At 42.7% G+C, this 26,241-nt stretch overlaps 1 protein-coding gene across 2 annotated transcripts; it reads right to left on the reverse strand.

Annotated features, from left to right (window-relative positions):
- Positions 1 to 696: 696 nt before the first annotated feature.
- LOC100629668 (T-cell-interacting, activating receptor on myeloid cells protein 1) lies at positions 697 to 25,512 on the reverse strand. 2 transcript variants are annotated; one of them, XM_005596502.4, is made up of 11 exons: positions 25,053 to 25,512; positions 24,119 to 24,376; positions 20,216 to 20,251; positions 19,794 to 20,081; positions 19,173 to 19,469; positions 11,583 to 11,627; positions 10,873 to 10,956; positions 10,736 to 10,763; positions 10,245 to 10,309; positions 9,697 to 9,734; positions 697 to 1,428 (listed from the first exon to the last, which is right to left on the reverse strand). In XM_005596502.4, the coding sequence occupies exons 2-11, from the start codon at positions 24,270 to 24,272 to the stop codon at positions 1,285 to 1,287; spliced, it is 1,179 nt and encodes a 392-aa protein (XP_005596559.2). In that variant the 5' UTR covers positions 24,273 to 24,376; positions 25,053 to 25,512; the 3' UTR covers positions 697 to 1,284. The 2 variants fall into 2 exon arrangements, with proteins under 2 accessions (XP_005596559.2, XP_070079349.1); XM_070223248.1 differs by lacking the exon at positions 24,119 to 24,376.
- Positions 25,513 to 26,241: the final 729 nt, after the last annotated feature.

Genomic DNA, 26,241 nt, shown 5'->3' on the forward strand with positions numbered 1-26,241 from the left:
TGCCTCCTACCAAGTTGTATTTGGTAAAATTTCTTTGGGCCAAATTAACTGGAGAAATGTAAACTGAGCTGCAACAAGAAGAGATTCTCTTGCTCAAAGATACAGAAGTGGGAAAGGCAGGTGCAGGAATTGGAACCCAGCTCTGTTTGTCTCAAAAGCCCCATTTCCTTTCCAGAGAATCTTTTGAAACTTCCCCCATCTCACCCCACAGTGGTGAAGACGTTTCCGTCTCAGGCATCATTCTGTGGAAGGATGTCCAGAAATGTCTAAGTGACGCCATTAGTTATCTGTTGCTGTGGTAGCAATATTACCACAAACTTAGTGGCTTAAGCAACACATATTTATTATCTTATAGTTTCTGTGGGCCAGGAATCCCGGCACAACCTAGCAGGATTCTCTAGGGGCTGTAATCAGGGTGTTGACCAGGGCTGGGGTCTCATCTGAAAGATCAATTTGGGAAGGATCCACTTCTGAGCTGCAATATAATTCTGACACTAACTACCCAGAGTTAGCACAGACTTCCCAGGTTAAAGGCACAGTATCCGCAGGACTGTCCTCACTTTAGACACCAGCTGTGAGCACAGATGTTCCCAGGCCACCTGCAGTTCTGAACAACTCCCTAAAAATTCGGAGCTTCCCACTACCCCCCTCAAATTCAATAATTTTTGCTAGAACAACTCAAAGAATTCAAGAAAGTGCCATACTCATTATTACAATTTTATTGTGAAGGATACAAACCAGAACCAGCTAAACAAAGAGACACATAGGGTGAGGTCTGGGCCAGCCCCCAAAGGGAAGCTTCCTATATTCTCAGACTATGCCACCCACCCTTTCAGAACATCAATGTGTGTCACCAGTCAGGGAACTCCCCCGAGCCTCAGTGTCCAGAGTTTTCATTGGGGTTTCATCACATAGGTGTAATTGATTGAACCACTGTCCACATGATTGAATCTATCCCCAGCCTCCCTTTTCCCCCCAGAGGTTGGGCTGATATCTCCTGGCTCAAAGTCCTAACCCTCTAATCACATGGTTGGTTTGCCTGGCATGACCAGCACCCCCATCTTGAGTTATCTCCTTGTCATATTACTCTAGGTAAACGGTACCTCTCACTTTAAAAAAATAAATTTTTTAGAGAGGGAAACCAAAAAAAAGAGAAATAAACAAGTCTTCATTAGAGATTTGATGAAAGGGATCCCCATGTCCCTAGTCTTCCAAGAGACCTCTTCCCCATCATCCAGTCCCTTTCCAGCAGTTCTTTCTTTCAGGCTCCAGATCTTCTCCTGGCTATGTCTTAAGGGCTGAGTACACACAGGTTTCCAGAGACTGCTTCTTCTTGCTGGAAGGGCCCTCGCGTAGGGCTCTGGTGTCTAGCTCAGCATAAGTCACTCCATGGAGCTCTTCAGCTCTTGAGACCTGAGATCCCTCATCCTGAAGGTAAGCAAGGAGAAAAGGATCAGGTATTCCAGGGAGGACTATTGGATTATGAAGATTTAACAATCATAATAACAATGTGGCAGACAGCTTTCCAAGATAACTCCCAAGAGTCTCCTACTCTTCAAGCCTTTGTGAGGTCCTCTCCCCTCTTTAGTGTTGGCTGGACCTAGTGACTTGTATCTGTCAAAAGAATACAGCAAGAAAATACAGAAGAGGAGATGGGATGTCATGCCCAAGACTAGGTTGTGAAAGACCATGACTTCCATCTTGCCTCACTTCTCTTCCTCTCCCTTGCTCACACTGATGAAGCCAGCTGACATGTTATGAGCTGCCCTATGAAGAGGCCCATATGGCCAGCATGGTTCTCATCCAACAGCCAGCAAGGAACTGAATCCTGCCAACAACCACCTGAGTGAGTGTGGAAGTAAATCCTCTTCTAGTCAAGCCCTAATCAGCCCTGGCCAACACCTTAATCACAGCTCTGTGAGGCCCAGAGTGAGAGGACTCACCTAAGGCACATCCAGATTCTTGACCTACAGACACTGTGAGATAATAAATGTTGCTTTAAGCTGATACACTTTAGGATGATGTGTTATGCAGTGTTCTGAGGTATTATGCAATTCATACATACAGCTATCAAAATAAGTGTTAATATGAAAGGTCCAGAATAAGCAAATCCATAGGGACAGGAAGAAAATTACTTATTGCCAAGGACACAGAGTTGGAAGGAGGAGTTAATGGGGAGTGACTGCTACAAGGGTGTGGGATTTCCTTTGGGGGGCGATGAAAATGTTCTGGAACTAGATAATGGTGACTATTGCACAACATTGTGAATGGACCAAATGTTGCTGAATTGTCCACATTAAAATGGTAAAGTTTATGTTATGGCATGTTGCCACAATTTTTTAAAAATTGAGAGAATTCCTCATGAGTGACGTCAGTGTCATGGTGGAGTAAGCTGTTCCCTTTGTCTCTCACCTCTAAGTTACAACCAGTGGGACATGCATTAACCAACAATGGACCCCCTGCACAGCACACAAGAATGCCTGAGAGATCCGTGGAGCTATACATCAGAAGGTGGGAGGACTGGATCCCTGGGAATCCCTGGAACTAGGGAAGTGGCCCCACACCCCCTGGTGGCACCCATCCAGGTCCTGGATCCTCACACAGCAACCAGCACAACTGTGAGTGGAGGTGGGGGCAGCTTGGCCCACATATGAATGCTTTTGGAGTGGTAGCCTGGCCTGTGAGAGTAGGCAGCCCCACTCATGTCAATGCTCCCCATTGAGTGGTAGTAGCTCAGCCCCCATGAAGGCACCTTTCCCAGCAAGCAGAGTGCCAGCCCATGTGAAGTTGCCCTGACTGCTGAGCACAGCAGCCTGCAGGATCAACCCATGGAGTGCAGTGACCAGCCCATAGGAAGATGCCCTGCCCATGCAAGCACAAACCACCAAGTAGCAGCAGCTCAGCCTACATGAAGGTGCCTTGCCCACCAAGCACAGCAGCCTGTGGGACCTGCCCACGAGTGCAGCACTGGCCCGTGTGACCCAACGAGCTGCTGTGGCCAGCCCATGGGAAGGCAGAACAGCTTGACCAGCACAACTACCAGCAGAGGGGGTGGGATTAGAAAACACAGCTGTGGCAGGTGAAATCTGAGACCTGATACTAACACAAATGCTCTGGCAGAGGATCTACTAATCAAACACCATGAAGAACTAAAGTAACACTGCAGAACAGAAGGAAAAGGACAAGTTTCCAGGAACCAAACCTGAAGTCACGGGAGATTACAATTTAAATGACAGGGAATTCAAAATAATTGTCATAAAGAAATTCAACAAGTTATGAGAAAACACAGAAAGACAGTTTAACGAGCCCAGGAACAAAATTAATAAACAGAAGGAATACTTCACCAAAGAGACTGAAGCCCTTAAAAAATACCAAACAGAAATTCTGGGTATGAAGAACAAAATTAGTGAGATAAAAAAATAATGTAGAAACCATAAAAAATAGAGCAGATTTTATGGAGGACAGAATTAGTGAACTAGAAGACAAAAATATGAAAATGCTTCGGGTGGAGGAGGAGAGAGAACTAAGATTTTTTTAAAATGAAGAAATCTTTTGCGAACTCTCTGACTCAATTAGGAAAAGTGATGTAAGGATTATAGGTATTCCAGAGAGAGAAGAGAGGGAGAAAGGAGCAGAGAGCTTGTTCAAAGAAATAGTAGCTGCGGAGTTCCCAAACCTGAGGAAAGAGCTGGACTTACCATTACATGAAGCCAATACAACTCCTACTTACATCAATGCAAAAAGGCCTTCTCTAAGGCATATAATATTAAAAGTGTCAAAAGTAAATGACAGGGGCCAGCCCCATGGCCAAGTGGTTGTTTACATGCTCCACTTCAGCTGCCCAGAATTTTGCCAGTTCGGATCCCTGGTGCAGACATGGCATCACTCATCAGGCCATGCTGAGGTGGCGTCCCACGTAACACGACTAGAAGGACCTACAACTAGAATATACAACTATGTACTGGGGGGCTTTGGGGAAAAGAAGGAGGAGGAGGGGAGGGGGAGGGGAGAGGAGAAGAAGAAAAGAAGAATAAAAAGAAAAGAAGAAGAAGAAAAAAGATTAGCAACAGATGTTAGCTCAGGTGCCAATCTTTAAAAAAAAAAGTAGGGGCCAGCTCCATGGCTGAGTGGTTGAGTTTGTGCACTCTGCTTTGGCAGTCCAGAGTTTCACTGGTTCGAACCCTGGGTGCAGACATGGCACTGGTCGTCAAGCCATGCTGAGGTGGCATCCCACATGCCACAACTGTAAGGACCCACAACTAAAAATACACAACTATGTACCTGGGGGGCTTTGGGAGAAAAAGGAAAAATAAAATCTTAAAAATAAATTAAAAAGTAAATGACAAAGAAAAAATATTAAGGGCAGCAAGGCAGAAGAAAATAACCTACAAAGGAATCCCTGTGAGGCTTTAGCTGATTTCTCAGCAGAAACCTTACAGGCTAGGAGAGAATGGAATGATATATTCAAAATATGGAAAACAAAATTTTTCTCCAAGAATACTCTATCCAGAGAAGTTATCCCTCAGATTTGACAGAGAAAGAAAAGCTTTCCCAGATAAACAAAAGCTGAGGGGGTTCATCACCACTAGACCTGCCTTACAAGAAATGAGGAAGGGAGCTCTCCTACCTGAAACAAAAAGACAAAGGTTTACAAAGCTTTGAGCAAGGAGATAAATAGACAGACAAAATAGGAAAATTGCAGCTATCAAAATAGGTTATCAAACATTTAATTATAACATAAAAGATAAAGGGAAGGAAAGTATCAAAAGCAATTCTAAACACTTCAATTTAGTCACAAACTTACAACACAAAAAAGAATAATTTGTGGCAACAATAACTCAGAAGGGGAAGAGGAAATGGATAGAACCTGCTTAGGCTAGTAGAGATAAGAGGCTATCTTGGAAAATGGAGTATCTCATCTATGAGATCTTTTATACAAACCTCATAATAACCACTAAACAAAAAATCAGGGCAGAGCCATATATCATAAATAAATACAAAATTGAGAAAATCATCACAGAAGATGACCAAACTGAAATGGCAGTCAGAAATACAAGGGAAGAGAAACAATGGAAATATAGAACAACTGGAAAACAAGAGATAATATGGCAGTATTAGGCCCTCATATATCAATCACTCTAAATGTAAATAGATTGAATTCTCTGATCAAAAGACACAGAGTGGCTTAATGGATCAAAAAACAAGACCCAAAAATATGCTGCCTCCAGGAAACACATGTCAACACTAAAGACAAACATAGACTCAGAGTGAAGGGATGGAAGATGATATTCCAAGCAAAGGGCAAACAAAAGAAAGCAGATGTTGCCATACTTATATCAGACAAAGTAGGCTTCAAGATAAAAAAAGATAATGAGAGACAAAGAGGGACAGTATATAATGATAAAAGGGGCATTCCACCAAGAGAACATAACACATGAATATATGTACACTTAAAACACAAGCAACAAAGCATATAAAGCAACTATTAACAGACCTAAAGGGAGAAATTGACAGCAATGCAATAATAGTAGGGGACCTCAACACCCCCCCACACACACACACACTTACGTCAATGGATAGATCACCCAGATAGAAAGTCAACAAGGAAACAGTGGCCTTAAATGCAACACTAGACCAGATGGACTTAACAGGCATATATAGAACATTCCATCCAAAAACAGCAGAATGTTTATTCTTCTCAAGTGTGCATGGAACATTCTCAAAGATAGACCATATGTTGGGAAACAAGGCAAGCCTCAATAAATTTAAGAAGATTGAAATCATATCAAACATCTTTTCTGACCACAATGCTATGAAACTAGAAATCAACTAGGAAAAAAGCTGGGAAAGACCCAGATAAGTGGAGACTAAACAACATGCTACTGAACAACCATTGGCTCAATGAAGAAGTCAAAGGAGACATCAAAAAATACCCAGAGACAAATGAAAATGAAAACACAACATACCAAAACATATGGGATGCAGCAAAAGTGGTACTAAGAGGGAAGTATGTAGTAGTACAGGCCTACCTCAAGAAACAAGAAGAATATCAAATAAACAATCTAACACTATACCTAAAAGAACTAGGAAAAGAAGAACAAATGAAGCTCAAAGTCAGTAGATGGAAGGAAATAATAAAAATCAGAGCAGAAATAAATCAAATAGAGACTAAAAAAAAAAAATGGAAAGGATCAAAGAAACCAAGAGCTGGTTCTTTGAAAAGATAAACAAAATTGACAAACCCTCAGCTAGACTCACTAAGAAAAAAAGAGAGAAGACTCAAGTAAATAAAATTGAAATGAAAAAAGGAGAAATCACAATGGATACCACAGAAATACAAATGATTATAAGAATACTGTGACAGGCTATACACCAACAAATTGGATAATTTAGAAGAAATGGATAAATTCTTAGAATCATTCAACCTTCCAAAACTGAATCAAGAAGAAACAGAGATTTTAAACAGACAAATCACAAGTAAAGAGATTGAAACAGTAATAAAAAACCTCCCAAAAAACAAAAATCCAGGACCAGATGGCTTCTCTGGTAAATTCTACCAAACATTCATTTCATGCCTATCCTTCTCAAACTTTTCTGAAAAACTTAAGAGGATGGAACACTTCCAAACTCATTTTACAAGACCAACATTACCCTGATATCAAAACCAGACAAGCACAACACAAAAAAGGGGGCAAATTACAGGCTAATAATGCTGATGAACATAGACGCAAAAAGACTCAACAAAATATTAACAAATCGCATACAAGAATACATTAAAAGCATCATACACCATGATCAAGTGGGATTTATCCCAGGAATGCAGGGGTGGTTAAACATCTGCAAATCAATCAATGAGATATACCACATTAACAAAATGAAGAGTAAAAATCACATGATCACCCCCAATAGGCATAGAGAAAGCATTTGACAAGATTCAGCATCTGTTTATGATAAAAAAAAAAACTCTCAATAAAATGGGAATAGAAGGAAAGTACCTCAATGTAATAAAGGCCAGATATGACAAACCCACAGCCAACATCATACTCAATGGGGAAAAACTGAAAGCTATTTCTCTAAGAACAGGAACAAGACAAGAATGCCCAGTCTCGCCTATCTCAGGCAACATAGTATTTGAAATCCTAGCTAGAACAATTGGCAAGAAAAAGAAACAAAAGAGATCCAAATTGGAAAAGAAGAAGTAAAATTGTTGCTGTTTGTGGATGACATGATTCTATATAGAAAACCCTGAAGAATCCACCAAAAATCTATTAGAAAAAATTAACGAATACAGTAGAGTTGCAGGGTACAAAATCAACATACAAATATTCACATTTCTATACACTAACAATGAACCAGCAGAAAGAGAACTCAAGAATACAATCCCATTTACAATCACAACAAAAAGAATAAAATATCTAGGAATAAGTTTAACCAAGGAGGTGAAAGACCAATACACTGAACAATATAAGACATTATTGAAAGAAATCGAAGACAACATAAAGAAATGGAAAGACATTTCATGCTCATAAATTAGAAGAATAAATAGAGTTAAAATGTCCATATTACCTAAAGCAATCTACAGATTCAATGCAATGTCAATCAGAATCCCAATGACATTCTTCACAGAAATAGAACAAAGAATCCTAAAATTTATATGGAACAACAAAAGATCCCAAATAGCCAAAGCAATCTTGAGAAAAAAGAAGAAAGCTGGAGGCATCACAATCCATGACTTAAAAATATACTACAGAGCTATAGTAATCAAAAGAGCATGGCTGGCACAAAAGCAGACACACAGATCAATGGAACAGAGTTGAAACCCCAGAAACAAACCCACACATCTATAGACAGTTAATTTTCAACAAGGGAGTCAAGAACACACAGTGGAGAAAGGAAAGTCTCTTCAATAAATGGTGTTGGGAAAACTGGACAGACACATGCAAAAGAATGTACTGAATGTAAGACCTGAAACTATAAAACAGCTAGATGAAAACATAGGCAGTATGCTCTTTGAAATCAGTCTTAGCAGCATCTTTTTGAATACCATGTCTCCTCAGGCAAGGGAAACAAAGGCAAAAATAAACAAATGGGACTACATCAGATTAAAAACCTTCTGCACAGCAAAGGAAACTACCAACAAAAGAAAAAGACAGCCCACCAACTGGGAGAAAATTTTGCAAATCAGATATCCGATAACATCTAAATATATAAATGATATATCCATTAACATCCAAAATATATAAAGTTATAACTCATACAACTCAACAACAAAAAAAAACAAACAACCGGATCAAAAAATGGGCAGAGGATATGAACAGACATTTTCCCAAAGAAGATTTACAAGTGGCCAATAAGTGCATGAAAAGATGTTCAACATGACTAATTATTAAGGAAATGTAAATCAAAACTACAATGAGATAGCACCTCACACCCGTCAGAATGACTATTATTAAAAGGATAAGAAACAACAAGTGTCAGAGAGGATGTGGAGAAAAGGGAACCCTCATACACTGCTGTGGGAATGAAAAGTGGTGCAGCCACTATGGAAAACCGAATGGAGAGTTCTCAAAAAAATAAAAATAGAAATACCATATGTTCCAGCTATTCCACTTCTGGGTATATATCCAAAGAACATGAACTCAATAATTTGAAAAGATATATGCAACCCTATATTCACTGGAGCAATATTCACAATAGTCAAGACTTGGAAACAACCTAAGAACCCATCAACACGTGAATGGTTAAGGAAGATGTGGTATACATATACAATGGAATACTACTCAGCCATAAGAAAGACAAAATCGTGCCATTTGCAGCAACATGGATGGACCTTGAGGGTATTATGCTGAGCAAAATAAGTCAGATGGTAAAAGACAAATACCATGTGATCTCACTCATATGTGGAAGATAAACGCACACATAGATACAGAGAACAGATTGGTAGTTACCATAGGGGAAGGGAGTGTGTAGAGGGTAAAAGGGGTAAAGGGACACATATATATGGTGACAGGTGGAAACTAGACTTTTGGTGGTGAACCCAATGTAGTCTATACAGAAGCTGAAATATAAAGATGTACACCTGAAATATACATAACGTAATAAACCAATATGACCTCAATAAAATTTTTAAAAATTGAATTGTAAAAGAAAAAAAGTATGACTATTAATAACTGTTACCAATAACTGATGCAGGATCTACTACGTGGTGTACATTGTGGCAGTTGCTTTACAAAGGGGTCTTTCCATACTTTCACAATGACACCAGGAGATGGGATATATTATCCCCATTGCCTAGATAAAGAAACTGAGGTTCAGGGTGGGAAAGTCACTTGCCCAAGGTCACACAGACGTTTATAATAATAATAGCTTCGAGGTACTGAATGCTTACGCCATCCTGGAATCCTACTGATCATTCTCTGAGCTCATTAAACCTTCCTTTTAATCCCATGAGGAAGGCGGTGTAACATCCCATTGTAGAGACAGAGAAATGTCCTCTGAATGGACAAGCCATGGGATGAAGATCCCATGGCCAGAGAAGGCATAGAAGAGTTCAGACCATGTGTTCCTGAAATGCGGAGGAAGTGTTGGAGATGGATGAAAGCAAGGGCCAAAACCATTGACAAAACCAGAGAGGGAGTGATGGAGAGCTTGGAACAAGGGAGGGGCTGAGGAGAAGTCACCAAAATGGAAACTCACCAAGTCAGGAGAGCAGCTCTTCATAGCTGTAGATGTGTCTGGGAGGGAAAAGATTCTTCCATTGCTTCACACCCAGGCTCCAGGAGTCAGGTCTACACACACACACACACACACACACACATGCACCCACTCACATGCACATGCACCATACACACACCGACACATGAACATACCCACATGCACATAGACTCACACACGTGTGCACATACTAACACACACGATATTCACATGCATGCTCATATATACTCATGTCCACACACATGCAAACCGCACACATGCATATATGACACATACTCATATACACAGGTCATATACACACATTCATACTCACACATGCACACATATTTGTGCACTGCTACAATCATACACATGTTCACATGTATAGAACATACCAGCACACCTACATGTGCAGACTCACATAGGTACATTCAAATACCCAGGCTCACATGCACACAAACAGCACCCATGTGTGCACACACCACACATAGGCATGCATCATATGTATCACATACTCATACACACACAAACACACACACACATGTACCCACCACCACTTTCTTTCCCGGGTTGATTACTTGTCATCAATTCTTCAGGTTCATTAGAAGAGAAGGAGCTGAGAGAGAAACAGTGAAGCATTGAAAATAAAGGAAATTTGAGAGAGAAATCAAGATCATTGTGGGTAGGTGGAGGTGAGAAAAAAAAGCAGGGTCATCTGTAAACCAGTCTCTCCACCTGCTCTCAGCTTGCACAGCCCACTCTAGGGTCTCCAAGTCATTTGGATGCTCAGGGAAGTCTACAGAGGTGAGGGGTGGGAGGTGTTTGGGGGCAATGTGGTCCAAGAGGAAAGAGTCCAAGGAAAGAACATTGAATGAGAAGCGGAGGATGATTGTAAGAAGAGAGAGCATGGAGAGAAGCTTGAGATGATCATTGGAGCTGGTCTGGGGCACATAAAAGGTTGAGGTAAGAAGGAAGGGTAAGCAGTCCAGGAAATGATGGAAGAGTTAAGTATTGGCTGGTGGGATTCCCTGAGTGGATCTACCTTGTGGTCATCTGGTTAGGAGCTGCCCCTGGGGATAAAAAAAGAGAAGGGGGAGGATTAACCCTGTGGTGTTAGCATCCTCATTCTGTTTCTCCCATTCCCCATAGAAGATTTTGCCATTATTTTCCTGAACTCACCACAGCCGGTGTATTTGTAGATGAGGAAGGATCCGAGAAGGAAGAGGAAGACAAAGATGACAATGAAGATGATCCCAAAGGTCTCTGGTGAGAGGAGAGCAGGTAAGAGGGCCAGCGGGTTTCCTGAGACATGTCCTGATGCCTAAATATGTCTACTGTTGGTTGAGTTCCTATTACATGTTAGACATTTCACTACATTTCTCTCACACTTAAAAACATCCTGAGAGATGGGGCCGGCCCCGTGGCCAAGTGGTTAAGTTTCCGCGCTCCACTTTGGTGGCCCAGGGTTTCGCCGGTTCGGATCCTGGGCACAGACATGGCACCGCTCATCAGGCCATGCTGAGGCAGCATCCCACATGCCACAACTAGAAGGACCCACAACTAAAAATATACAACTATGTACCGGGGGGCTTTGGGGAGAAAAAGGAAAAATTAAAAAATCTTTAAAAAGAAAAATATCCTGAGAGAGAGATAGAATGATGCCCATTTTGCAGAGGATATGAGCGTCAGAGAGTTGAAGCAAGATTTCCAAAGTCATGCAGTCGATGAGTATGCAGAGCTGTGACTCAAACCCTACCCATCTCAAAAGACCTTGCCTTGAACCACAACCTTCGGGCATCATCAAAATATAGACAAATATCTCACTACCTCACAAAGAAGCCACATCCCATGTTTGAATGACTCTGTGTCCCGAGAAGCTCTTCTCTTACCTTGTCCTGTTTCTGCTTTCTCAGAAGACTTCCTTTCAGTTTTATCTAGAAGATGGAGTTCTTGAGTTAAAAAAAAATCAAGTTGCAGACAACAATCACAATATTATACCACTGATGTACAGTTTTTAAAACTCTATGTATTGTTTACAAAGTTGTACCCACATAGTAAAAGTGTAAAAACATGCACGGAAATGATAACACCAACTTCAGGGTAGAAGTTTCTACTGGGAAGAGGCAAAATGATGGAAATAGTGTTGGGAGGAAAAGAGGACTTTCTTTTTATCTTTATTTAGGGAAAGAAAACAACTCAGGGCAAAAATGGCTAAATGTGAACAAGTGTGATTCTTGGTGATGGATGCATGACTGTTTGTTATTTTATTATTATTATTTCTATCAGGTAGTTGTTTTCAGATTTCTCAAAAAAGGAAATTATTATCATATATATGATATTTACTATATGTTTTATATATATTATATCATACATATGATATATGTACATATAGGATATTATACTTGGAGATATATATATATGTATATATTTCCTATTGGTTGTGTTTCTCTGGAGAACCTTGGCTAATACAACTGGGCAGCAGAATTCTCTTAAATCAGATATGGCTGTGGTTCCCAAGATAAATGGGCTATCTTAGCCATTTTCTGTAGTGCTTCTGGGGACAAAATAGTAATAACTCAAACTAATGTGTAGTGAGCACCTACTCACATACCTAATCTTTAATCTTCCCCATAGTCACACAGCTGTTTTGCACAGAGAGGTCAAGACAGAGCAAGAGTCGGGATTTTTCTTACAGATAAGATAACTAAAACTCAAAGAGGTTATGTGAGTTGCCCAAGGTCATACAGTTGGTGAGTAGCAGAGCCAGAGGTTGCAAAGACAGCTAGGCTTCATTAAGCGCTGCTGATGCAATGTGCTCACCACATCGCTCCTCAATGTCTTTCCCACCCAAAACGGTGTTGGCCCTGTCTCTTGGAGTTGACCAGAGCAGAAGAAGCAGACCCTTGAGGAGAAGACCCCTTCCTTCAGCTCTGTCCTTCAAAGAAGGCAGCAGACCTGCCTGTGAAGTTCAGTTTGCTCCCAACCACTTATTTCCTCTGTTCCCTTTGGCACCACCTTCAGTTCTTCACTTTCTGTCCTCCTATCTTAGTTTCCATCTCACAACCACCATCAGGAAGGGGGGTGCTATTTATCACAGCTGCCACCTGTCAGCTCAGCCCTCCCTGCCAGCTGCATGCTGCTTTCTGCAGAACCAGAGACCACATGGATCTTGTACAAAGTTCAGAAATGATGAAGAAACCCCATGAACCATCAGATTCCTAGGGCATGGCTCTGAAGAAATCAGAGTGGGAAACTGAAGACAGATCACACTTTGGAATAAAGGGGGGGGAAAACCCACACAGGTGACCTTAAAAGAAAACAGATGATGCCAAGTTAGGTAACCAGTATCATTATTAAAGATTTCTTGAATAGCCACTGGTTTGGGGCACCAAATATTTTAAGTAATTAGAAGGTTCAGCGATTGGAGGAGAGTATGGTCTCCATCTTTAAGGTCCCTACCAAGAACTTTGGTATCTAACCAGAAACTAGACAAGGGGTCTACAGTAGGATTTCTCAACTTTGGTACTATTGACATTTGGGGCTGGATAATTCTCTGTCGAGGAGAGGATCCTGTGCATTGTAGAATGTTTTGTGGTACCCCCCATCTCTACCTCCTAGATGCCCCCACCTCCAATTGTGACCACCAAAAATGTCTCCATACATTGCCACATGTTGGCAAAATGGCCCCAGGTTGAGAACCAACAGTCTAAGGAAAATAAGAGATGAGACTAAGATCAGTTACTTCTCTTCCCTTTTCTTCTGTCAGGATTACTCACACATACTTTGTCTCTGCCTCCTGTCCCCTGCCTTGGACAGTCAGATGACCCTCACATCTCCACGTGGTAAGCACACTGGTGTAACAACAGGTTCAGAGTTCTGGTCCAGCAATAGCTTCATACAACTAAGAGGTTGATAAAAGGCTCTGGGGAATCCCAAAGGGAAGCTCTTGGCCTCAGTTTTCAATAATCCATCAATGCACCTGCACCCAGTCATCTACTCTCCAAACATACCCCCCAAATGCCATCCTCCTCTCTTCCTCAGCCTGTCGCCCTTGGCGACAGTCGCCAGGATTTGAGCAGTGGCCAATGGAAGACGGGAAAGGTCAAGGTGGAGCTTAACAACACCTTCCTGGGTTATTCCAGTCACCCATTATATCAGCATATTGGTGTCAGAAGCCATAGTATTGATCGCCATCAGGCAAGAAACTCAGAATGTTCCTCATATGTCAAGAATAAATAGAGGAAGGGAAAAAAACCCACAATTATTCATCAGATGTTGAATAACTCGAAACCACTTTAAAGTTCCCCCTTCTACGGAAAGCAAATCCAACTTACTATACTTTTCTTCTTTCCATTTTGTCTCCCTATTTTATCAACATTTTTTTTAAAAGACCACCTTATCTGTGTTTAACCTTGTCACATACAATTGAACTGAGTTAAAGGCACAGACACACCCCTGGCCTTTTTAGAAGCTGGAAAACCTTGAGTGCTCATATAATTTTCCACCAATATTCATAATTAATAATAATGATGGGGGCCGGCCCTGTGGCCGAGTGGTTAAGTTCACGTGCTCCGCTTTGAAGGCCCAGGGTTTCGCTGGTTCGGATCCTGGGCGTGGACATGGCACTGTTCATCAGGCCATGCTGAGGTGGCGTCCCACATAGCACAACCAGAGGCACTCACAACTAGAATATACAACTATGCACTGGGGGGCTTTGGGGAGAAGAAGAAGGAAAAAAAAAGAAAATTGGCAACAGATGTTAGCCCAGGTGCCAATCTTAAAATTAAAGAAATAATAATAATGATAAGAATATTTACCACTATCATTCGAGGGCTACGCATGTTCTCTAGTGTCCTATTTCCTGGAAAGTCTTCCTACAGGACTGTAGCTCTTGAGAAATGTATTTTGGAATTCGGAGGGAAAAGTTTGGGTCTTCCTAATGATGATGATAGCAGGTACTTATATGGTATTTGCTATGCGCTAGACACTGTTTGGAAAGGATTTAGGTAAAATAATTCTTCAAAATCTCAGCCACCTCCATCGTGTAGGTACTATTTTCAACCTCGTTTATTTATTTATTTACTTTTGTGAGGAAGATTGGCCCTGAGCTAACATCTGTGCCAATCTTCCTCTATTTTGCATGTGGGATGCCACTGCAGCATGGCTTGATGGGTGGTGTATAGGTCCTCATCCAAGATCGGAACCTGTGAACCCTGAGCCCCCAAAGCAGAGTGCTCAAACTTAAACACTATGCCACCAGGCCAGCCCCTCAACCCCATTTAACAGATGATAAAACTGAGACAGACAGAGGCTAAGTAATCTGTGGGGAAAGAGGTTATTAGTCATTGGGTCCAACTTAGATCCAAGCAGCTGTAATTATTTGCAGAACAAGAGTCCCTTTACACCCTTCTGGACAATGGGGCCGTCTACCCAAGTGATGAGTGCCCATTCCCTGTTCAAATGTTTGTGGTGGTTTGAATGTTCTCTTTCTTTCAAGTTATTTTACCTCTCCCTGAGGAGACACAAATATCCTTCGCATTGACCTAGAAAACAGAATGGGGTAAATGGATCATAAATGCAGGAAAGGTGTCCCTAGGCTCACGGACTCCCTGCCTAACTCATGGGCTCCATGGTCCCAGCGTGGGGTAGAGAGAAAAATTTCCCTTTGCTCCATGTGGTCATTGGTCTACAAACCAGCATCAGTACCTTGGAATTTTCCTCCTGCGGCTAGGGGTCCGTAATCCTGCAGCAAACACCTTTGCTGAGCATACCTCCCCCCTCATTAGGTGCCTTAGTCCATTCTGGCTGCTGTAAAAAAAAATACCACAAGCTGGCCGAGTGGCTTATAAACAAGAGAAATTTTTTCTCTTTGTTCTAGAGGCTGGAAGTCTGAGATCAGGGTGCCAGCACTATCGGGTGAGGGCCCTTTCCCGGGTTGCAGACTTCTCGCCTTGTCCTCCCGTGATGGAAGGGGGCAAGGAAGATCTCTGGAGCCTCTTTTGTAAGGGCACTAATCCTATTCATGAGGTTTCTACTCTCATGACCTAATCACTTCCCAGAGGCCTCACCTCCTAAAACCATCACATTGGATATTAGCATCTCAACATATGAATTTGGGGGGGACAAACATTCAGACTGTAGCAGCAAAGAGTAGCGCCCCTCCTTCGTTTAGGAACTGCTCGTTCTCTGCCTACGTTCATGTCACTCTGGACGGAGCCGGGTTTTTCTTGCGTTACACTCCAGTGGGCATTTCCCATGATTGAGCCAGAGGCTGAACTGACCAGGACTGTCCACAGTGCCTCCCCTGTCTTTTTGTTTGTTTGTTTTGAACTGAGTCTGGGAAAGAGGGTCAGTGCCCTCTCCAGGAGTGGAATTTACGAAATGCAAAACTCAGCTTTTGAAAGCCAGGCTCTCTGCCCAATAGTGGAAGCCAGTCCAGGCTAAAAGAGATGGAAACGGATACAAGAAGAACACGAACAGGTGTCAGAGAGGAAAAGAATCCGGGCAGAATTCCAGCCCTGGTTCCAGTTTCTGACACCAGCGGCATCCATGGCCTTCCCACCGTGTACTAGTCTGTCATCCCAGTGGTTTCCAGCCGGTCTGGCCTCCCAGCGAATATTTTGCAACATCTAGGGACAATTTTGGTTGTCACAGCTGGAAAAAGGATAGGTAGAGGGTAGAGGTCAGAGATGCCGCTCAACATCTTATGATGCACAGGATGCATTTTCCTTCCTCCCAAAAAAGAATCTTCCAGCTCAAAATGTCAATAGTGCCCGGTTTGGAAACTGTGAATGATTCCTTTAATTCATTAATTCATGATCCAATATATTCCCCCACTTTTTCTAGGCTTCTTCAAGGTAGATTTTTGTTACTTGCAATCAAGTGTCTTGACTAATACAGATCCTCTCCTTAAAAAAACTAGTTATATTGATTACTTATGTTATCTTTAGTTCCCACAGAAGTTGTATGGGTTGCATATAGGAACTGCAATTCCCCACTTTACAGAAAAAAAAGGCATACAAAGAAATAACTTGCATAATACCTCACAGACAGCAAAAGCCACAGCTGTGGTTTTTAACTGGGGTCCATCCAACTTCAGAACCTGTTTTCGTACGTTATACTGCCTTCAGGATCATGGCGTTTCTCAGGGGCCTCAAATCTCTGTCCTGTGTGCTTTTTTGGGAAATTCTTGGATCTTTGGTTACTGCCCTTGAGTTATGGTTGGTCCTCAGATCAATATTGGGGGATTCAGCCCCCATCCAGGATGACACCTGGTTCCTCCTGGCATATCTTCCTCTCCTTGTCCTCAACAAACTCAGTCCTCAAGAATAGCACTTGCAGGGGCCAGCCCATGGCCAAGTGGTTAAGTTCGCGCGCTCCACTTCGGAGGCCCAGGGTTTTGCTGGTTTGGATCCTGGGCGTGGACCTAGCACAGCTCATCACGCCATGCTGAGGTGGCGTCACACATAGCACAACCAGAAGGACCCACAACTAGAATATACAACCATGTACTGGGGGGTTTCAGGGAAAAGAAGGAAAAAAAAAAGAAGATTGACAACTGATGTTAGCTCAGGTGCCGATCTTTAGGAAAAATAAAAAGAGCCATTGCATACAAGGGTCAAAAAATATCCCTTTGAGAACCCTCATACACTGCTGGTGGGAATGCAAACTGGGGCAGCCACTATGGGAAACAGTATGGAGATTCCTCAAAAAACTAAAAATACAAATACCATATGACCCAGCTATCCCACTACTGGGTATCTACCCAAACAACTTGAAATCAACAATCCAAAGTGACATACGTACCCCTGTGTTCAGTGCAGCACTATTCACAATAGCCAAGACATGTGCCCATCGATTGATGATTGGATAAAGAAGATGTGGTATATATATACAATGGAATACTACTCAGTCATAAAAAAGACAAAATCGTCCCATTTGCAATAACATGGAAGGACTAGAGGGAATTATGCTAAGCAAAATAAGCCAGACTGAGAGAGACAAACACCAGATGATTTCACTCATATATGGAACATAAAGAAAACTGTTCAGTGGTTATCAGGGGGAGGGAAGTGGGGGGTGGGCACAGGGGGTGAAGGGGAGCAGTTGTGTGGTGACAGTCAAGAAATAATGTACAACTGAAATCTCACAATGACTTAAACTATCATGAACTCAATTTTTAAAAATCCTTTTCAGAAACAAACAGAACCCTTGTGCACCGTTGGTGGGAATGTAGAATGCTGCAGCCACTGTGAAAAATGGTACAGAGGCTTCTGAAAAAAGTAAAAATAGAACTAGCATACAATCCAGCAATTCCACTTCTGGGTGTACATCCAAAAGACTTGAAAGCAGGGTCTGTAAGAAATATGTGTCCATCCACGTTCATAGCAGTGTTATTCACAAAAGCTGAAAGACGGAAGCAAGCCTCGTGTCCATCAACAAATGAATGGATAAAGAAAATGTGGTGCACACAGACACTGGAATAGTACTCAGTCTTAAGAAAGAAGTCCAGTCCATGCTGCAACATGGATGAACCTTGAACATTATTCTCAGTGAAAGAAGCCAGACACAGAACAACAAGTACCTCATGATCCCGCTTATATGAGGTATCTAGAGAAGACAAATTCCTAGAGACGGAAAGTAGAATGGTGGTTGCCAGAGACTAGGGGAGGGGGAAGGAGAAGCTGTTGTTTAATGGGGACAGAGTTTCAGTTCTGCAAGATAAAGAGAGTTCTGGAGACGGATGGAAGTAATAGTTGCACAACAATGGGAATGTACATAACACTACTGAACTGTGCGCTTAAAAATAGTTAAGATGCTACATTTTCTGTGATGCATTTTTAACACAATTTAAAAATATTATCCTTTTCAAAAAAAGAAAGAAAAGGCTAGGCAGGAAATGGAAAGCTCCACTCCGTGGAGCTAAAAGGCAAGGACAGTGGTGCATGAATGACAGTGAAACGCAGATCTTTCTGGAAGTCTCTGAGTCTGTTGGGAAAGGTATTCCCTGGGCCTTTTCTTATTCTCTCTCCTCCTTTGCCTTCTTGCTGGAACCTCCTTCTGCATGACTCCAAGAGGAGTCATTCACACTTTAGTCTAAATGAATGCCCCCGCCCCCCCCCCCCACCCAGAAGATATGCATGACGTTGTGGCTATATCTTATTTTCCTAGTGGGGTTCAGGTATTATAAATCTTTCCCACAAGCCTGGCCCCCTCAGAACATATCTGGTCACCTGTTTGGGGGAGCCCCCTGCCCTGCATCCTTTTATGTGATTCTCCACCATCCACATTCCCTCTCTTAGCCGAAGATCCTGTTCACTATTCCGCAGGATCCTGGACCTGACTCAGTTGTTCTCAAAGGTTTTTTCCAAGCCCTGGAGTCTTGTGTGGACAGAATCTCTCTCAAAGTGCACTCCAGGTCCCAGAACCTTAGCTGGCATACAATCCAGCTATAGTTCTCCCGATGGTAGAAACCTCACCTGTCACCCAGATCGCAAGGTGATCACTGGGGTCTGAGGCCTGGAAAGGATCCTCTGTCCGGTAGTACACACAGCTGTAGTTTCCAGTGTCGTTGACTGTTACATTCTGAAGGGAGAAGTCTGTCTCCTTCCATTTTGGACTCCGGGTCTGGACGGGCATTGAAGTTCCTGCCTTCAGCAGAGCAAACTTTACAGACCCCTGAAAAATATCTGGCAGCCGGCACTGCAGGGTCACCTTTTCTCCTGTGGTCACATTACCACTTTGGTGGGTTTGGAGGGAAGGTTTAGATAAACCACCTGTAAGAGAAGGGAGGCTCTGAGGTTGTGGGGAGAAGCCTGAGGTCCCCCATTCACCCGTGCTCTCCTGGCTGGGGGTTCCCATGGAGTGTGGGGAATGACAGATGCCTCATCTCACCGTCTTTCTGCTCTGACTCCAGGAAGGAGATTCTCCCTCCTGTCAGCCCTGGATAAAGCCAAGTTTGTCAGCTCCCTTCCTGTCTGTCTCCATCTCCTCCTCCCCAACTGCACTAGAGGTGAGACCCCCGCCCCCTCTTGCTCTGGTTCCTCCACCATCCCCTGTCTCTAGGAAGACCACGTGCCATGCTGAGGCCCCGTCCTCACCTGTCACCAGCAGTAGAAGGACATCACTGGGCTGTGAACTTACGTAGGGTCTCCCTCTTCTGTAGTATTGACACGTGTACTCTCCAGCATGACTGGTTTTCAGATCAGTGAGGTGAAATTCAGCCAGGCCCTCTGCAGAATCAGGTGATTGTGAGGACTCAATGTGTCCTCCCTTTCTGAGATCAAAGTTTACATCCTTGGTAGGAGTCCAGCATCGCAGCGTCACATTACTTTTAGCCGGTACCACCGAGCTGGGCCAGGCACTGAGAGAGGGCTTGGGAAGTGAGCCTGGAAGGAAGCAGAGTGGAGGGTTGGGTTTGGTTCTCTCACCTGCTCTCAGGGAGCCCATTTAAAGAAGGGAAAGGAAAATGGGGCCTTTGGGGCTGAAGGATCAAGGAGGGTTTAATTGAAGAAACGCTCACCATCCTTTCTCCTGTATCCTTGGCCAACACACAGCCCTGCAAAAGAACGACTCATGAGACACAGGCATCAGCCTGGAGCCCACACCGTCACCTGCCCTCATCCCTGAGGGACCCTCCCCAGGGCTCTTGCTGAGGATGGACCCCTTATCATCATATTCGCCAGCAGTCCCAGCCTCCTCTCCAGGAACCCATTTGTCATCAGCGTCTGTTTACAGCTTATGTTAGTTCCCTATGGCTGCTACAAACGCAGTGGCTTTTAACACCACAAACTTATTGTCTTATAGTTCTGTGGGTTAGAGAAATCCAACAATACGGGTCTCACTGGCTGAGATGAAGATGTTGGCAGGGCTGAGTTCCTTCTGGAGGGTCCAGGGGAGAATCCATTTCTTTACCTCTTCCAGCTTCTGAGACCACCTGCATCCCTTGGCTTGTGGGCCCTTCCTCCCTCTTGAAAACCAGCACTGGTGGGTCGAGTCTGACCTCCTCTTCTACCTCTTCTTACTGCTTTCAGGACCCTTGTGATTACATTGGGACCACCCAGATAATCCAGGATAAGTTCCCTAGTTTAACGTCAATTGGTTAGCAACTTTAACTCTATCCTTTGCCATGTAAAGGAACGTGCCCACAGCTTCCAGGAATCAGGACGTGGACATCTCTGGGGTCTGCCACACGGTCTCCCTATCACTTCTCATAGTGTCCCACTTCACCACCATGTTCCTCTCCCTGCACAATGCCCCCAGGATTTTGGGTGGCCCTGCCATTTTGCCCCAGAACCTACCCATTTCTTCCCAGCATCCATCTTTTATCCACTTTATTCTTCTATCGTATCCTGTGATGTCACCTCTAGATTTCATGGTAGAGGAGAGGAGAAGGACCTGCCTCCTGATCACCTCTGTCACCCTAAGTGTGTCACCTTGGATATCTCTGGAGTGTGTCAACATTATAGAGGTCATAGGACCCATCCCTTCCCCTGGTGCCATGGCTTCTAGAGTGTGACAGACATCAATGATGACAGAAACCATCTGGCTGGGAAAAAAACACTTAGATTTTAATGACACCTATTATGCATGATGCTCTTGGGTTCATAAGATATCTGGAGTCACTAGAACTTAATCCTTGAGGGCAGAGATGACATCCTCCATGCTTAGAACAGTGCCTGGGTTTTGGCAAATGCTCAATAAATACATGTTGACTGACTGAGCCTTATGTAAAGAGAATTGTTTGCAAAGATTTTTGAAGCTCCAGAGATGATGATTTCCCAAATTCCCTCCCATGTGTGGCCGTCCCCTCCCAACCCAACATCATCACATCCACATCAACTGAGAGGTGGGGACAGAGTGAGGGAGATCCCTACCTTATGATAAGGGGCATCCAACTGCTGAAAACTTACCCATGAGATATTTCCTTTGCCCTGAGATATTTCTTTCTGCCATGATAGAACAGCCTAAATGCATCTCTGACATTCCACTTGGCCATAAGGAATCTCCTTGGTACTCCAGAATAAATCTCCAACATCTAAAATTGATATTACTTGGAAAGGTGAAGCCTATGTTCCCCACCTTTCTCGTACTTACAGATCTAGATGAGACTGACCCTAAGAAATGTGTTCCTAGACATCAATATAGGTATTCTAGCTCAATTAGCTTATAATAGTGGTTCTCTACTGGAGACAATTTTGTCCCCCAGGGGACATTGGGAAATATCTGAGGCCTTTTTTTGGGCAACCTTCAAGTACATGATACCATATTGTTAACTACAGTCATCACACTGTACATTAGATCCCAAGAACTTATTTAGCTTAGAACTGGAAATTTGTTTGACCAACATCTCCCCATTTCCCCCTCCCCTCAAGCCCCTGGTAAGCGCCATTCTACTGTCTGTTTCTATGAGGTGGCTTTTTTAGATTCCACATGTAAGTGAGATCATGCAGTATTTGTCTTTCTCTGTCTGACTTATCTCACTTAGCATAGTGCCATCAAAGTCCATCCACATCATTGCAAATGGCAGGATTTCCTGCTTTTTCGTTGCTGAATAATATTCCTGTGTGTGTGTGTGTGTGTGTGTGTGTGTGTGTGTACCACATTTTCTTTATCCGTTCATCCATTGATGGACACTTAGGTGGTTTCCATGTCTCGGCTACTGTGAATGATGCTACAACGAACATAAGAGTACAGATATGTCTTTCGAGATAGTAATTTCATTTCCTTCAGATATGTGGCCAGAAGTAGAATTGCTGGATTATATGGTAGTTCCGTTTTTAATTCTTTGAGGAACTTCCATACTGTTTCCATAATGGCTGCACTAATTTACATTCCCACCAACAGTGCGCAAGGGTTCCCTTTTCTCCACATCCTTGCCAACAGTTACCTCTTATCTTTTTGATGACAGCCATTCTAACAGGCATTGAGTACTTGCAACAGAGACTGTGTGGCCACAAAGCCTATTTGACTATCTGGCCCTTTACGTAAAAAGATTGCCAACATCATCGCAATCCCTGACTTCGAAATATATTACAAAGCTATAGTAATCAAAACATCATGGTACTGGTACAAAAACAGACACACAGATCAATGGAACAGAATTGAAAGCCCAGAAATAAAACCACACATCTATGAACAGTTAATCTTTGACAAAGGAGCCAAGAACATACAACAGAGAAAGGCAAACCTCTTCAATAAATGATGTTGGGAAAACTGGACAGTCACATGCAAAAGAATCAACGTAGACCATTATCTTTCTCCATACACAAAAATAGACTCAAAATGGACCAAGCACTTGAAGGTAAGACCTGAAACCATAAAACTTCTGGAAGAAAATATAGGCAGTACGCTCTTTGACATCAGCCTTAAAATACCATGTCTACTCAGACAAGGGAAACAAAAGAAAAAATAAACCAATGAGACTTCATCAGACTAAAGAGCTTCTGGAAGGCAAAGGAAACCAAGATCAAAATGAAAAAAGCAACCCACCAAATGGGAGAAAATATTTGCAAATAATATATCCGATAAAGGGTTACTCTCCATAATATATAAAGAACTCACAAATGAACTACAAAAAAACAAACAACCCAATCAAAAAGTGGGCAGAGGATATGAACAGACATTTTCCAAAGAAGACATACAGATGGCCAATAGGCACATGAAAAGATGCTCAACATCACTAATCGTCAGGGAGATGCAAATCAAAACTACACTTAGATACCATCTTATGCCTGTTAGAATGCCTGTACTCACCAAGACAAAAAACAACAAATGTTGGAGAGATTGTGGTGAAAAAGGAACCCTCATCCATTGCAGGTGGGGATGCAAGCTGGTGCAGCCACTATGGAAAACAGTATGGAGATTTCTCAAAAAATTAAAAATAGAAATACCATACGACCCACCTATCCCACTACTGTGTATCTATCCAAAGAACTTGAAATCAACAATTCAAAGTGACGCACACCTCTAGGTTCATTGCAGCATCATTCACAATAGCCAAGACGTGGAAACCATCTAAGTGCCCGTCGACCAATGATTAGATAAAGAAGATGTGGTAGATGCAGACAACAGAACACTACTCGGCCATAAAAAAAAAAATCATCCCATTCACAACCACATGGGTGGCCCTTAAGGGCATTATGTTAAGCAAAATAAGCCAGACGGAGAAAGACAAACACCACATGATTTCACTCATATGTGGAATATAAACAAACTTATGGACAAACAAAACAATTTAGTGGTTGCCAGGGGGAAGGGGGATGGATGGTGGGCACAAGGGGTGAAGGGGCAGACTTGTATGGTGTCTGACAAATATTAGTGAACAACTGAAATTTCACAATGTTATAAACTATTGTGACCACAATAAAATAAAAATAAAGATTGCCAACATCTACTAAGATCATTGGATTCGCTGTTCACTTACCTTCCTGAGGTTTTCCCACCAGGATTCCCCTCGGTCCCGTTCCAAACATTTCCACCCCAAAGCCCCCAGATGATGACCTTTTTAATTTCCTAGTATGGCTCAGTGGAAAATTACAGTCTTTGGAACCATGCAGACCAGAATTTGAATTCAGCATCTCCACTCAGTATCTGAGTGGCCTTGGCATGTCTGTCACTTCCGCCGTCAATCTCAGATTCCTCGCAGGCAATACAGGGATGAGGACTATTTTGCAGAATTTTTCTAAGAGATGTAAAATTATTTCAGGTAATTCAATGACACGAGATTAAGTAACATTGAATCTGTGTGAGAAAGTCATTCTCTTCTCAGTTCTTCGTTTTGACCACATAGAAGAATATCACAGCTAGGTGCTGGTCTCTGACTCATTTCTTGCATTCACTCATATCTCTTAGAAATAAGACTAGGAAGAAATGTGGCTCAGTGTCAACAGATAGGCAGCCACATCTAGTTAGAGCTTAATTTGTATTACTTTCTCTCTCCACTGGCTAGGTACTGACCATTACCTTCTATTTTTGATAAGGGATACTGGTTTTACCTTCATAGAGCTGTTTTACAGATTTTCTTTTAAAATAGAGTTAAGTATAAAAATAATGATGTAAAAACCCAAGCCAATTTGAAGAAGAAGATCAGGTAGGAAAGAATACCAATGTCACATACATAGGGCAGAATGTCATTGGGAAGTTTGGGAATGATTGAATTTTGAAAAACAGAGGAAAATGTGTGTGAAGCACCCAACACATTCCTCGTATTAATGTACATTCGGGAAATGGAAGTTTCTATTTTTCCTTATTGATCTGATCTTATCACCCACCGCGCAAGTCACACCAACTCCAGCAGCGTCCATAGCCAACTCACTGCCAACTGCAGTGGCCCTCCCCTCCCCTCTCCCCAGACTTACCAACGCAAAACAGGATCAATATTTGGGGGATCATGGTGGCCCCCCCAAACCTCTCTCTTCTAAAGATCTTTCTTCAGTTTTGCTGTTTGTGGTAGGTCAAAATGTTCTCTTGATTCCAGAAGATGCAGTGAACAGCTTTGCTCCAGAGTTTTAAGCCTCTATTCTTTTGTACCCACAGTTTCTTCCTTCTGATTGCAATCAGGAAACGATGACTATTTATTGCAACACGCCCACAGGCTTGACTCACAGAGTCCTTCTTCGAAGAGTTCAGAGCACCCACTTTTAAGGGATAGTCATGAATCAGAGCAAAATATGTGAGAAGTTGCTAGTCGGGTCACAGGAGCCATTGCCCCTTCTACACAGTGACAGAATATAGCTGGACCCATGGCAATCCAGAGTAGCAGTTACATTTCTTCCACACAAAGAATTGTTGGTCTTTCTGGTCAACAGGACATAAGAGGAAGTGATACGGACAACTTCTGGGTTATACCCCAGGGAACATTTGAGGCTGGAGCTGGGACAGAGCTGATGACAAGTTCTCAGAGATGAGAAGTTGTAGAGGCATCAAGGGAGGAAGGAGGGGCTGGCCCCGAGGCCGAGTCGTTCAGTTTGCAAACTCCTCTTCGGTGGCCCAGGGTTTCGCCGGTTCGGATCCTGGGCGCAGACCTAGCACCGCTCATCAAGCCATGTGTGAGGCAATGTCCCACATGGCAGAACTAGAAGGATCCACAACTAGAATATACAACTATGTACTAGAAGGCTTTGGGGAAAAGAAGAAGAAGAAAAAAGATTGGCAACAGATGTTAGCTCAGGGCCAGTCTTAAAAAAAAAAAAAAAAAAGGAGGAAGGAGAATCTAGGAGAGTGAGATAACAGACCCTGTAAAGAAAAGATAAGAAAAACGAATCATTTGGCAGTTTTGGGGCCCAGGGCAGGGTGCCCCAAAATATCGCACAATGGCAAATTGATTACTTTGAATTAAAGCTACTTATTTTGACTTAAAATTTTGACCCTGCTCTCTGTTTCCCCTGAAAGCAGGAAATAATCTCCCATGTGAAAGGTACCCTCCCCACACCAGGAGATAGAGACGTCCTTATCACCAGAGCCAGGAAATTCAAGGTCGAGAAGCCTGTATAAACAAATCTTGTTACTTTTACTAATTTACTACCTCAAGCCTAAACTCTGCTCACA

The sequence above is a fragment of the Equus caballus genome, chromosome 10 (assembly GCF_041296265.1).
Source record: "Equus caballus isolate H_3958 breed thoroughbred chromosome 10, TB-T2T, whole genome shotgun sequence".
Classification (NCBI taxonomy): domain Eukaryota; kingdom Metazoa; phylum Chordata; class Mammalia; order Perissodactyla; family Equidae; genus Equus; species Equus caballus.